General features: G+C 38.9%; 1 protein-coding gene across 1 annotated transcript in view; it reads left to right on the top strand.

Annotated features, from left to right (window-relative positions):
* Nucleotides 1-14,713, top strand: part of LOC104498685 (RNA binding protein fox-1 homolog 1-like) — a gene marked incomplete at its 3' end in the record, with an annotated part of 99,759 nt that overhangs the window by 83,819 nt on the left and 1,227 nt on the right. The window contains exons 9-10 of the mRNA XM_010142098.1: nucleotides 7,925-7,965; nucleotides 12,346-12,433. Coding sequence (XP_010140400.1) covers nucleotides 7,925-7,965; nucleotides 12,346-12,433 — 129 coding nt within the window. The remainder of the gene's footprint in view (nucleotides 1-7,924; nucleotides 7,966-12,345; nucleotides 12,434-14,713) is intronic.

The following is a 14,713-nucleotide window of genomic DNA, read 5'->3' as shown; positions in this document are numbered from 1 at the left end:
AGCCTCTCTCACCCACTAGCATGACTCTCCAAAGGCTCCGACCCCTTTGTGGCTGTGGTGCATGCTGAGCGTGTCTCACCGCAGAAACCAGCGCAGCATGAGCCGATCCCGGTGCTGGAAGTGGCGCACCTTGCACGGAGCATTGAAAAATGACTGTAATTTGTACTGCTATGGTTGGTGGCCTTAAGCATTTCAGATGTCACATGTTGTTATGTAAATGCTCTTAGAAACTGAATGCTTTGGAACACAGGAATTGTTTTGGCTAAAGATATATTTTTGATGATTGCAAACATCTGGTTATTAAGGAGGTTGGATCAAGTTAACTTCTTTTTCTTCACATCATCCACTGAAAGTTGTGTCTGTATGTGAAAGCTTAGTGTTGCATTTTTTTTAGATTTATTTTATTGACGTTTGTTCAGTCTTTTTAGTTGACAGCTTTACCAGGATAGAAATCTGGGGTGCTTCTCTCAGGGCCATGTATTTTTCAGTACGTTTTCTTAAATAATCCCTTAAGATTTTATTGTCGGTGATCTACATTTGTTAAAACCAAGTAGTAAACTAAGGAACGAAGGAGAGAGATTGATAGTAATAATTTCTAGAAACTGAATATACTTCTGTTATTTCAGAAGATTGTATTTTTTGAGGGAAAGGAAGAAACAAATTCTCCTGTAGCTCTGGAAATGCTGGCACAGAAAGGTTTTGTACACTCCGTATGATTGATACTGAAAAGCCCTAACATTGTCAAATAATTGCCAGCTATTAAGGAACAGCCAAGTTTGGAAAAGCAGGAAACTTAGCCGATCCCAGGCCAGAACAGTCATTTGCCATAAAAATTTGAGGTAGGTATGCTACTACCTCTCTAGAGAGCAACCAGACCTTTATGAGAAAGGCTCGGGAAGGGTTTGCAAAGTCTGGGAGTAAAGGTGATCCTTCTCTCTCCACCCTCACCAAAATCCTGCTCAGCAGCAAGTCTGTTCTTTCTATAGATACCCTTTGTAAGGGAGCTGTGCTCCTACTTGGTTAGGGTAGGAAATGGGTGCCCTTCAGTAGTTCCCTCAGTTCCTCATGAAAAACCATCAGAAAAAATCTTTAATCCATGAAAATAAATTATAACATGGTTTTCAATACAGTGGGAGTAGGAATGAAGGAAAATTACAGAGACAATAAAGAGATCACAGAAAATGAATGAACTTACAGGAGGAAGCACACAACTTGGAATATCATTTGTTGTTAAGAAAAATGTAAAAATCTCTGAATGCTGTTTTGCAATTTATTTAGTAGCAGTTTCTCATTTTTCACTCAAGGAAGGAGCCAAGCAAACAGTGTCATACTAAAATATTTTCAGTCATTTAAAAAAAAGGCATTTATTTTGTATAATGGCAAGTACAATTTTAATTATAACTTTTCATTAAATTCCAGCAATGTTTGGTTAGAAAAATATTACTTTTCTTTTTAAAAAATAACCCACATGTAAGTGGGTTTAAGTGGATTTAAGTTTAAAGTGGTTTAAAATATAAAGCTGAAGTTTGAAATTACTTTTTTCATTTTCTTTTATTTCATTAACCTTAGCAAGCTTATTACTGAAATAAAATGTAGTACTCGATCTACAATAATCTTCACACTTAGGTGTTTATATTACAAAGTTTTAGAGCTGAAACTGGGTCATTTTTCTTTAAATTTGGAAATCAACTGTAAGCTAAGAGTATGTGTATCTCCGACCAGTCTGACACGTGCTTAGTGGTGTTTATCTCAGCAGCACTGTCACAGCGTTCCCTGCGCTGTAACAAAAGCCTTCTTTCTACTCAGTCTCCCTTGAACCTGTAGTTGTTCTTGTTTGCTCGTGTCCTGTTTGATACTGACCATGAGGTGTTCTTAGAAACCATTTATCAGCGAAGTTAAGAAATGGCCCCAAACCCCAGGTTGTAAGGAAGTCCAGCAGATCTGGTGGTCGTTAGGCAAACCAAGTTAGTGTGGTTCATGTGGAAAGCTCTCTCCTGCTGTTCCACACAGTTACGGGGAAACAACAAATGACAGCACACCTCGCTGGGCCAGAGGAAACTTGTTGATTGTAGCTATATTGTTTTCTTAGAAATCAAAGAACAGCACACATGCTTTAAAATGTGTCACTTAAAAATTAGTGTTCAGGAGGTTTGTAGGTCTACATAAGTAATTGATGGATCCTTCACTTGCGAGTGAGGCATTTCACTAATTCCTTGAGATAACATCCTGTTCATTAGCTTACGGGAAATATTTCATTTTTAGCACCTGTGGCATCATTCCTAATGCCTTGAAATACTACAATGTGCAGCTTACTCATAACTTCATAGCTATAATTCATTTACATACCATGACAACAAACCTACTGAGATGAGGGAGTAAAGCTGATATTTAAAGATCTTGGAGATCCACATTGCATGGAGAGCGCAGCTTCAACACTGTGCTACAGGAGGAGGAGAAGCAGGAGATGGTTGCGTTGGGTGTGGCACGAGAGGTGCATGGAGAGCAGAGCCTGTCAGTTTGGGAGGATGTGGCTGTGGAGCTGTGAGCTGTTGCCCGTTTATCTCAGGGGACTCTCTGGGAACTTCTCAGCAACATTGGAGACTTGGTTGAGGAGCAAAGCAGCTGCCATTTTAAGCTGATTTAATTCCTTTCATATCTTCTTTCTTGGGACAACTTCCATGTGGGAGGATTTGAACTTACTGTTTGTTTGACCTTTCTTGCAGTCTTAAGGGTACTAGATAGTGTCTTGTGCAAAATAATCTTTAAATTATTAAAAAAAAAAAGAAAAACAATGTCAAAACCAATGTCATCTTGGCTTGACCTGTGTCTTTCTAGGATTATTTATTTTATTGTCAAAATGTTTTGTTTTATTGCCTACTAATGATGTAAGCAGTGTCCTACTAGTAAAGGTTCTCTTGTGTCAGATTTTGGATGTGCTTCCACGGTACTTGCATTGCCAAAAGAAAGGAGAAAGAAGCAGATTTTGTTCTCTTTGGCAAACTACTGGAAGCAGATGATCTGATTTTAATACCAGTTATTGCTTTTGAACTCTGCAGCAGCCAGTGCCTCAGCATTCTGGGAAATCCTTCACCAAATAGTAAAACATCGTGACTATGATGCTCTCTGTGTGCTGTCAGAAAAGCCGGTGTCACTGTGTGCCTGGGGCATAGCATGCGTTACCAGTAGATAGCAGGATTAGTTATGAGAAGCCCTTCTATTCCAGCATCATTTGCCCCAAGTTCTCCAAAGTTTAGCGTGTCACGACTTTGGCTTGACATTTCCCCTCTGCTCATTCCAGTTGTGATGAAGCTAACAGAGAATTACCTTTCAGTCTGTATCTCTATTTCTAGTGTCTTTCTTGGGAAAACAGGAACTAACGATACGGTTTTTTCCTTTGAAAAGAATAAAAACCAAAACAAACCCCTAAATAAAATTGTGAAGTTAGGGAGAGTAGAGGAGGAGTAACAGAGACCCTTCAGAAACTGTTCCTTTTTGTTAAATTTTTTTTTTGAAGTGCTATGTTCTGATTTGAAACAAAAAGAGTCTTTATTTTTCCACACTTTCTTCTGAATTTAAGAAGGAAGGATAATTAGTATAAGCTACAACATCATCTGCAGTGGTTATGATTTTTTTCCCAATATATTTCTTTCTGGGCACACAGAAACTCCCTGTTACGCTGGACTCTGCTTTTGTATATGCGCAACTGTTAGAAAAAAAAAAAGTGTTTTCCTAGCGCATAATGATTGATGTCTTCCAGGCTGGTTCTCTGCAGCAGTGCCCTCAATTAATTTTCCAAAGCAGATCATACAGCTTGTTTGTGGCAGACAATGTTAAAACTGAAAAGCCAAGAACCTGGAATTAGAGATCATTTTTAACAGCCTCATAGAAGTGTTTTGGTTCTTTATTTACAACGGGGAAGGTTGTGTTATTAGAGCGTTGAAAGGTATTACTTCAATTCTCAGTCTTTGGTTTATTTTTTAAAAAGTTGTAGTTGCATATTTCTATTATTTGTTTCATGAAGAAGTGGTCTAAAAGGTTTCATTTAAAAGGTGATTTCTAAGACGAAAACCTGGGAGGTATGGATAGGACAGTGCAGGCAACCCTGCCAGCAGTCAGAAAACAGAGAACTCGTGTTCCTCAGCTGCTTTCTCTCAGTTGTGGTGGAGGGGAAATAGCAGACTGTAACCATAACTCCTCTTGCAAGGAACGGAATCGTGATTGTAATGCCCATTCATTGCACCGCAGCAGTCACTCCACGCACTTAACCTGCCTTAGGTTCTTTCTGTTAACTGTGCAGACTGTGTGCGTGGCTGAGGGCCCCATATACTCAGGTGCTGTGAACTAAGGTTTGTGCAGTCAAGAACTGTCATGTCATTGATTTTGAAAGATGAGGCTAGAAGAACAATAATTAAGACAGATGTAGTCCTCCTGGGATATTGTAAAGGTGGAATCTGAAGTAGTAAAGAGTTTGTCTTAATATAGTTACAAAAATGATTATGACAGCTAAACCCATGCAAAGCAGATGTATAATAGTTGGTGAGAAAACAGTTTCATGTTTGTAGAAAAATAATTTCAGGAAATTATTACCACATGTTCTTATTTAGATGCACATTTTATTATTAAAATCAAGATTTCTCTCTTCTCTGAGTTTTCCTTAGCACAATAAAATAATAAAATACAACTGAATAAATCCCCCAAATTTGTTGTTCTTACTTCAATGCCTCCAGGTAGCGCATTAACATATCATCCATTCTGGTAATTCAGATTTCAGTAACGTGGCTATTTCCAGACCCTCTGTTGGTTTACAAAGAACTCAAAGTTTATCTGCCTGCCAAGACCATTTTTTTAATATGAGGTGTAAAAGGACCTGTGGCAAGCTGGGTTCCTCTGTGATCCGTTCAGGCTCTACCCGTGTTTGAGACTTATCATCTGTTTTCTGCCTACAGCTCCAGAGAGAGAAAAGGGGGATGATAAGCCAAGCAAAGTACTCTTTGGAAAATTATATACTGAAGGAGAGAAAAGCACAAGAGCAAAACATAGCTCTTGATGTTTTACACGTTGTCCTCCTGGTGAAGGGTGCTGTTAGAAAATGCATTTGATTCCACTGGTAAGATTCAGTCACAGGAGTCAGCAAATGACAAAGGACAGCGAATAGAGAAAATATTATCTGAAAAATCTATGAAAGTGTGAAGAATTACTGTTCCTCAAACTTCAAAAGAAGCAGAAGGTTTTATATTTAACCACTATCATACTACAAGACCATATGGAGGAAATAAGATAAAATAGCTGATAGTTTTTCATAGCGCATGTCGTGCTTGGGAGCGTTATACTCATTTGCCTGATTCTGTCACTTCATCTTAATGCTAACTGTGTTTAACGACAGAGTCATGCATTTATGTCTCATTTTAGTGTTGGGTACTTCCTTTGGTATAATATTTATCAAGCAGTTGCGTATTTAGAATTCAAAGCAGCTTTCTGCCTGTACGTGGCTGAGTGGGGTGTTTAAAAGGAAGGCCTAGGTGAATGGAGTAACCCATCAAAGATTGCAACCAGCAGCTCTTGGGCATTCAAGAAGTATTCATCAGCCTCCATTCATCCTGGGACATCTTCACTGTATGTACACAGATCACCAGGAGGAGGCAGAAACAGGGTCCCCTTCCTCACCCGTATTCTCTCAAAAGCGTTATTTTCTGAATAGCAATGGTCACTCACCTTTGGAAGCAGTATGATTTAATGGACTGTGGAGGGCTGACCTTGGATGGCTGCCAGACCCTCACCCAGCTGTACTTGCATTCCCCCTCCTTAAGAGTATACAGGGAGAAAGTAAGATGGAAAAGCTCTTGGTCTGAGGTACAGCCAGGGAGATCCTTACCCATTACCAGACTTGATTTGAAAATTCATTTCATTTATTGCCTATTAAAGTGCAGTTGGATGGTTAGAAGCAAAGAATGGCAACACCGTCCCCACTCCCCACCCCTTCTTCCCAGGCTTGACTTCATTCCCAGCTCCTCCACCTCCTCCCAGCCCAGGTGATATGAGGCGATATGAGGAACTGGGGATTGGGGGGGCTTCCATCTTCAGCAAACTTCGTATCATTTGTGTATCATCTCACAGAAATCCTGCCAAGTTGTTCATGATCGTGTTCTTCTACGTCACAGCCAGTGGAATGTTTTACTGCTTCCATGCAATCAGGTATAAGAAAAACACGTAATGTGTTCAAATAATTGGACTGTCAAGACCAAAGCGAAGGTACAGGACAACATAAATAGTAAGCTCTCTGAAAGCTACCCATGTAGAGCAGGTTTGGCATGTTTTGTTCTGCAGACGTAGTAAATAGAAAGATACATGACTAAGGATCTGACCTTCCTGAAGCAAACGGCAGAGACTGATTTAAGTGGAGTCGAGCTTTCACATGTCATTATTCCGTAGCAAACTTTTATCATCAGTGTGGCTTTATCAATGTGGTTTGTGTGCATTTATGCGTATTTATGGTTTCCTCAAGTGATTCTGACTTAGGCACATACCAGCTTAGCCCCGTGGGTTTTGGTTGTTGACCTCAATAGATCAGTTGTATCTCTGAAGGGAAAATTCTTCTTGGAGTTGCAAAACAGCTTAGGCTAGCAACTTGGTAATAAGTATTATTCCCAGATAACAGCATTCCTAAATGGTAAATATTGCTGCAAAAAACCTATTGTGTGCTCTCATATTTAGCTCTGGAAACAGCTCAGGTTGATTGTGATGTTGGAAATACCCATTTGAAGTTGCAGAACTGCCAGATGAACGTATAATTGCAGGACTTACATAACGTGTGCAATTGATAAGCCACTGTGAGTAGTCCAGTTTTGCTTAGTGTAAATCACTGAAAGCATCTTTGTCATACTGTGCCATTTATCCTGAAGGGTTTAGAATCTAAAATTTGAGCTGTTTACACTGACGATTTACCTTAGCTGAAATGCAGCAGTCCCTGCGAAAACCATTAACAGCAATAGAACATTTTCTCGCAGTAGTAATGTACCCAACCTGCACTGCAGGGGAGCTCAGAGCCATTGGCATGTTCACCAAAGCTGTAAAATGATAAAGTGAGGAAGGTTAATACTTCTTCTTTTTTTTTTTGTAAGTATTTCTGTAATACTTTTTTTTTTTTTTTGGTAAGCATGACATTCTTAACAGACCTGTTGCTGCTATTGGAAATGCTTAGCAGGCCAACAGTGCGTTTTTTTTTAATCCTTTTTTTTTTTTTTTTTTGGTAAGCATGACATTCTTAACAGACCTGTTGCTGCTATTGGAAATGCTTAGCAGGCCAACAGTGCAGTACCCATGAATACTGTCATGTCTGTGCACACCAAGGAACTGAGATTTGACCCAGTGGGTTGAATACTACCTGTATTATTTTTTCACACATTCTTCTCACCATATAAACTTATGCTGTGTTGTGTTTTCCATCCAAGTAATGACAACTACTGCTTTGTTTCAGAGGGTTGACATAATTGCAGGACAAGAAAGAAGTAGTAGTTCAAGAGAGAGCTTTTTGTTAATGTATTAAAACTGATAGTAGAATTGGCCCACTGAAAATCTTTATCAAAAAGGTGCTGCCAATATGTGGTTTCTTAAAAAAAAAAATAAATTTAAAAAAAAAAGGAGAGAAGAAAAAGAAAGCCCAAAACTTCACCAAAAGCGTTTTCCAATCCTGCCATGCTTTTCCTCTCTTTGACTAAGCATTTGGCATACTTTATAAGATGATGTATTCGGTACAGTGTCACTTCTGATAATTACTACCAACCTCCTTGACCAATGTGAAGAGTGCCTTCCTTCCCCCTCCCTCTGTTCTTGTGACAAGACTAACCTCAGCTGTGAAGGGGTTGGTGGCATTTGCATGTGGAAATGCACTAATATGAATGTTTTTCTTTGTGTGTGCATCCTTGCAGTGTTGTATACCAGGATGGATTTTATGGTGCAGACATTTATGTAAGTATTCATTGATGTGCATGCTGTCCTTGTACATTACCAGAGTCATTCTTTTTACAAGTTTGCTGCCTAGCTTGTCTCTGTTTTGTCTATTTACCATCCCTTGCCTGTCAGAAAGAATTGAGAAGAATATCTCTCACATTGGAAGACCTTTCTGTTCATTACATCTATCATTGTTCAGTGGAGCTGAATTAACTCTTCAGTCAAATGCGGAATGAATGCAAAAACCCTTTCTGTTCATTACATCTATCATTGTTCAGTGGAGCTGAATTAACTCTTCAATCAAATGCGGAATGAATGCAAAAAGATGTGAAAAATGTGTGTGAGTGTGTGGAGGGGCGTCTCCCTTCAAAATTGAAGTTCAAAGAAAAAACAAAAACAAAGCAAAAACATTCTTCTGCAGATCCCCAAAAGCTCGTTCGTAAAAATCAAGGCAAGCTGAGTGTTATTAATAGCTGAAGTAAGGAAGTACTTCATGGAGAGGTGTAGATTTCCCACATCCAGGCAACACTGGGTATAGCTAAGTGCCATAGTGGTAGTAGAGGTTAATTGCACAGTAAGTTTAAGATATGGCTCTGTATTGCCTGTCGTCTGAGGAGACTTCCATCTGCTCTTCTAAAGCCCACTTAGTTCAGTTTAAATTAAATGGGTAGAGACTGCTCATGATATAAGAAGTGGTTATATTTGTTAGTGAGGATTTATAGCCCTGGGTCCATCATTACCTACTTCAACTCATTAGTCGCCACTCTCCTTTTAAATAACATTTTTAAAAGTTTCTTACCAATACTGAGGTCTTTACCTGGAAGGTATACAAAGAGGCTCCTTATTTTCTCACCATGTAGGAGAGTTCAGGTGGTTGAGGCTCTCCTAAAACAATTCACTCTCATTCCCTGTGTGTAGATGTAAAATATTTTACTGATGCTCCAGTAACCTTTCACATTTAGTGTTCTTTTGATAAAGCAGTCTAGTCCTAAGTTACAGGTATCATCTTTGTTTCACCAGACAACTTCCTCTAACCTACTTGTACTTCTGTTGTACTGTCTCTCTTGAGGTACAAAGAGATGGATGAGTCGAAATTGGTATGAATATTAAAAATTCAATAGGTAGTGCTGGAAAACATTCCTTGTATTCATTATCAGCAAGCTGTCAGTACTATTTTCCTAGGGAAAATATTTTTTTAATAAACTCATATGAAGAAGGAACTTATATAAAGAAGGAAAACAATTTGAATTTATGGATAAAGTAGGAGGTAGAAGGAGGCCAACACCTGAAAATTCTTTTGTGTAAATTAAAAATATATTTAAAATAAATTAGCATGAGCTAAAATTCTTTCTCTATGTATTTATGTACTTAGTGATGTTATCGGTAACATGTTGTTTACAACACCTGAGAATCACCCGTTTGCCAAAGGCTTACTGCACTGCAGTATGTTGCTCTAATCTCACCTAAACACGGTGGTGCTGAATTTCCGAGCTATAGAGGATACATGGTGCAGTGTGGAATTTCTTCAAGTGTGGTTTCCAATTTTCTTATTCCTTCAAACTGTCAAAAGATTGTGACATCCATTTTGCTCAGTTTACCAGCCTGAAAACCTGAAAGGCAACAAGACATCTTTCTCAGGATCGCTTAATGTGATGGTGTAGATGAGAACTAAATGTTAAAGGAACAGTTTGTAGTTTTGGAACCTCCCGCTGTTGGAAACCAGGAATATCTCTCGATACTATTTTTAGGTGGCCTCACACCCTTTCACAGACTTTAACATTTTGTTTCCAGATGGAAAGCGATTTCAATGAGGAAGATACAAAGAAATTACTGGTTTCTAGTATAGCCTCAGTTTTGTTGTCTGGGGTAGTCATTTGCATTAGAAAATGGAATAACTGGTGCATTGGTTTTCACTTGGTTGCAGCGTTGTATTTCTGCTTGCATTTCTTAATTCTCTAAATGCAGTAGAACGTTTCCAGAATTAAAACACTCTTCTGGAAATTTGTTTAAATTCTTTTTATGATGTACAAAGATTCTTGTTTTATAATTCATTTTTCTTCACGTTTGTTCTTTCTTGCATATGAAACATTTTGCCAGGGAGGGGGAGAGAGAGAGGACTGGCATAAATCTTAACAGAAATCTTACAAATCACAGAGTATTAGTTCTTGGTGTATTAGTTTGTAGTGGACCAAGGTATTTACTAAACCCCGGTTGATTATGACATCATTCTACTCAGCTTTTCATTTTAAGTGAAGATACAGGAAGATACTGGTTGGCTAAAAACCTCAGGGCGAACCAAGAACAGCACATAGCCATTGCTGCTTAATACTATTCAGAGGAATAGAAAAGAATAGGAATATAAAAATAGTTGGAAAGTAAAATGAAAAATCAACAGCCATGATTCTAGTTGTAATTTAATATATTCTGTATTTCATATAGTTCTATATGGAACGTAATAATGCTTCTGAGCTATCGAATTCCTTTTAAATGTGCTTTTGAGTAGGAAAAATAAAGGAGACAATTAGGAAGTAAGGAAGACCCTTTAAAATTAAGTATTGATTCACTAAGAGAAAAAGTCATTAAAAGAGAATTAAGGTTGCCTGCCAGCAAATATAGAAGTTCCTAGATGAAGATTGACACCTGTGAAAATAACAAAATACTCTCCACAAAATGAACCAAAAATAGACACAGAAATACGCGGTTAGAATAATAGCTCTACAGAATTGCTCTGCTTTGTCTTAAATCTGTTGGGGTTTTTTTACCGTTGTCATAAAGAACGTTTTCAGAATATGTCAGTCTTCAATCCACACCTAAAATGTGGGAAGGCTAAGAAAGAAGAGAAGCTTCCAGACTCTGCCGTCGCCAGCTTCAGAAGCCCCTGGTTATACAGTTTAACCACATACATCAGTCAGTCTTACTGTTCACCGCAAGAGTTTCTGACCTGTCCTCAGGTTTCGGGACCTGTGATGCTGCAGCTGGTGGGAGTCCGTGACAATGTATAAGTACGTAGGTTTGGGGGGGTGGGTTCTGAGCTGCCGATCAAGAAGGTGGCTTAATTTTGTGATCAGGGTATGGAACGCAATCGTCAATAGCTACTGCTATCACCTTTAGCTCAGAGGGGGGATGACATCGAGGCTGGAGCACATATTTATTTCCCAAGGAAAAAGCAGATGTGAATATCGAAGTAAGGTTCCCTTGATACTAGGTAGACATCCTTGGAGGCAATCAGATACCCGGAGAGGTACTGTTCCAAGGTGGAAAGGTACTGTTCCAATGTGAAAGGCAAGGATGTGCAGCTAGCACTGAAGTCTGTCTTAAGCACCGAAGATTTTTGTGGTTTGTAAATGGGAAGATGTGCCATTTCCTGTGACTCACAGAAACAGAAGGAGAAGTGGAGAAAACACTTTTCCAAGGGCAACAGAGTCTCCAAGAAGCCGTGGGCTGTTCCTCCTAGTGCTCTATGTACTGGAACGCTCCCTGATACCTTTTAAAAGTTTTGAGATCTAGTGATGAATCTCTTTTCATCTCTCTGAGCTTTATTTGGGATATAAACAGTATGTTCAAAAACAACAAAAAGCTAGATCAGTCCTGGTGATTTATTTGTTCGGAATTAACGGTGTTGTCAGTTACTGTTGAAACCTCAGTATCGTATGAGTGAAGGAAATGAGCTCTTCTGCTTTCAGTATTCTGCAGGGCTCATTATAATTCATGCCATTTTTAATCCCATTCCTCTGTTGATAGCTAATAAGGCAGGTATACTTCGCACTACTAGAGAAGGTTTAGAACCTTGATTAATTTGTGTTCACAAAATACTTTGAGATCCTTGAGTGGAAAAAAGTTTTGGAAGTAAAAATTGAGGAAAAGTATTTCTGAGGAATCGCATAGAATATTACGTATGTTAGTAATAGGAAAACTAGTTTTAGAAATCCCTATCATCTAGAGTCAGTTTATCTGTATCTGCAATAGACACTGTCAGTGCCTCTGAGATCAAGATAAACCAAATTCAGTATTTCAGGAGGAGGCGCACACATGCGTACATGTAATCTGTAGACGTGTGTTTGTGTAAATCGATTCTGTGGAAATTATTCTTACTACAGATTAGTTAAAAATTTAGATGCATTTGATTTTCTGTTCATTTCCATTTTATCGTATCATATCAAAAATTTCTGTGCTTTCTTTTTAAAATTGATTAAGATTTCTCTGTAACAATTGGCAAATGAGCTTCGACTGATCCCTCTGCTCTTTCTCAATTTGCCTGAGCCACAGAGATGTATAAAACATTGAAAGGAAAGTTGTAATGAGTGGCTCTGGGGAATTTGTCTAAATTCCTTCCTTCACCTTGCTTTCCATCCTTCTTTCCTTACTCATTCAAATAATTACATTTCTGTTTCGCAATAGCGCAGTATTGCAGGAGTCTGTGTGGCAGTAAGTTACCACAGGAGTGACATTCTGACTGATGGGGAAATTATGCTGAATGCAGATTCTGGTAATACTAATAGTCAAATAATTATGTGAGGAAGTGGATTCTGGGTGTGAGATGATAGTCTACCAGTTGCTTATTATTTACCCGATTCTATCACAAAATCACAGAGATTCTTCATATCCCATGAAATACAACAATTAATGTTGTGAGTGTCCTGTCCAGTATTTTATGCCAGTGAGGTGTATCTCTATATCTGAACTTCAAGTGTATTGACTCTATACTTAATTTTTTAAGACAGCTTAAGCTGCTTTAACATTGTGTTATCACTGTTTTAGAAGTAGCAAATATGGACGCATAGATAAGGAGTATGAATTTCTTTTGTTAGCTGAATTTTCAAAATAATAATGTGAAGCATAACTGTCAGGTACTTTTCTGTTTTGAACGGATGAAGCGAGGGGGGAAATATTTCTAAATAAGTAGGACTGAAAAATTATTATTATTTAATTACTACGTGATCATGTTCTAAATATTTTATTTTGCAGTGTAGTTTAGAGAATGAAGTTAAAAAATAAATATATTATTTAAGAGATATACAGGTAGTGAATATAACTAGACATTTTTACTGTATTCTTCATCTAAGGTACCAGTCAAGTTCAAAATCAGAGAAAAAATTCTAAAGCAGAACTTGACACAGACATTTAGAGCTCAGGGTTTGAATCAGATTCTTGTCTAGTTTCCTAATATAAAGTGTGCCTTCAGGTTTTTTGTGGCAGCAGTGATAAATCACCTGAAGTAATTGAAGTAAAACAACAAGAAAACTTGGTACCACAACAAAACTGCAGAACACAACCCCCATAAAAATAATTTGCTTAAGAATGTTTTTATGTGAATATGAAGGCTTATCTTGTGAACATGAACTCATGACATGGCCTGATAGAGAATTCCCATTTTGCTGATAACCAAAGGCATCCTGCATCTTAGTTCTCCAAAGGATTCAGGCAAATTCACTAAGTAGGTTCTCTTTTTATTTTCGTTGCTTTAGACTCAGCCCTTCCAGGGCTCTCACAAATGTCAGTACTGATTATTGAATCTAAAGCATCTTAATAAAGTTCAGAGTTGAGTTGAGCGTCATTGTCCAGAGCAATTCTTTGAGGAAAGCAGATCAAAATGTAAGCTTAAAAGGAATGTAACACTTATTTAGGGAGCAAGAAAGGGTCTGTGTTCACAGACTGACCAATTTTTAGTGACAGTTAAATAAAGGAAAGAACCACCGTCCTCACAGAGCCTCCCAGCTGCAGATTTGATACCAGCCGGTGCGTCAACAGCCTGTCTGATTTTTGACTGATGGCGAACACGGAAGCACTGGTACTTCTCGTGGTGGCTCATTCTCAGTTCTGTTCTGCGGTGGGAGTCATTGTGTACATAGCTGGATTGCAGAGAAGTGTCTCTCACATTTAAATGAGGTGGTGTAAAAGTGGACTGCAGGACAAGCGGAGGAGTCATGCGTGTGGTGAACAGCATCATGTCATCCTGCAGAATGACCTGCAGTCTGCCACGTGTTTTCAGGACTGCTTCATGAAAACAAGTCTACTATCTCCTTTCTACTTTTACCATTTGTACTCCCTCATATCATCACTCAGTGGAAAAAAAGGAGAAGAAGGCACTATATTTAGTACTCAAAACCAAGAGAGGAGAACAGATAAGTGGGTATGATCTCTCGCCTCTTCTGTAGCGGCAGAAGCCAGACCGAGTGTGCAGCCTGTGTTACCGCCTCTCAGCCTCACCGTTTGCTGGCTCGGTTTGCGCTCAGTGACATCATTTGACATCTGACTGCCTGTATGCACATACCTGCGAGCAGTATGTGCCTATTAGACATTTTTGACAGTAATAGCATTCTATCGGTTTATAAAAATCAAATGATCTGAGAGAAAGGGTTTTGTCTCGGTGCCTCTGTGCTTGCGCAGAGAAGCAGCTTGCTGCAAACGAGAGAGCGTACACAGCGTTCTGAAAGGACCTGCCTTAGTCCCGGCTGGGTGACACAATTGCTGCTGGCAGGGAGCTGACCAGGAGCAGGGAGGAAAATGTACTATTCTCTGTGTGTGCCCTTGAAAAAAAAAAAGTCAGAAAGACTGCTCCTCAAGTGAGTTGACAATTCATAGCCTCGAGTTTCTAATGAGCTGTCAGTATATGTAAAAAGTAGGTTTATTCGTAGGGTGATGTGGTGTTGCCAACTGAATGACTGACTGCCCAAAGCAACCTGCCTCAAACCTGAAAAACAACGATGGTTCACACACGTTAGGGATGAAGGCTATCCCGCCACGCCAAGCAGGGGAAAGGGGAGTA

The sequence above is a fragment of the Buceros rhinoceros genome, unplaced genomic scaffold (assembly GCF_000710305.1).
Source record: "Buceros rhinoceros silvestris isolate BGI_N320 unplaced genomic scaffold, ASM71030v1 scaffold15110, whole genome shotgun sequence".
Lineage (NCBI taxonomy): Eukaryota > Metazoa > Chordata > Aves > Bucerotiformes > Bucerotidae > Buceros > Buceros rhinoceros.
This window is presented reverse-complemented; position numbering and strand designations above follow the sequence as displayed.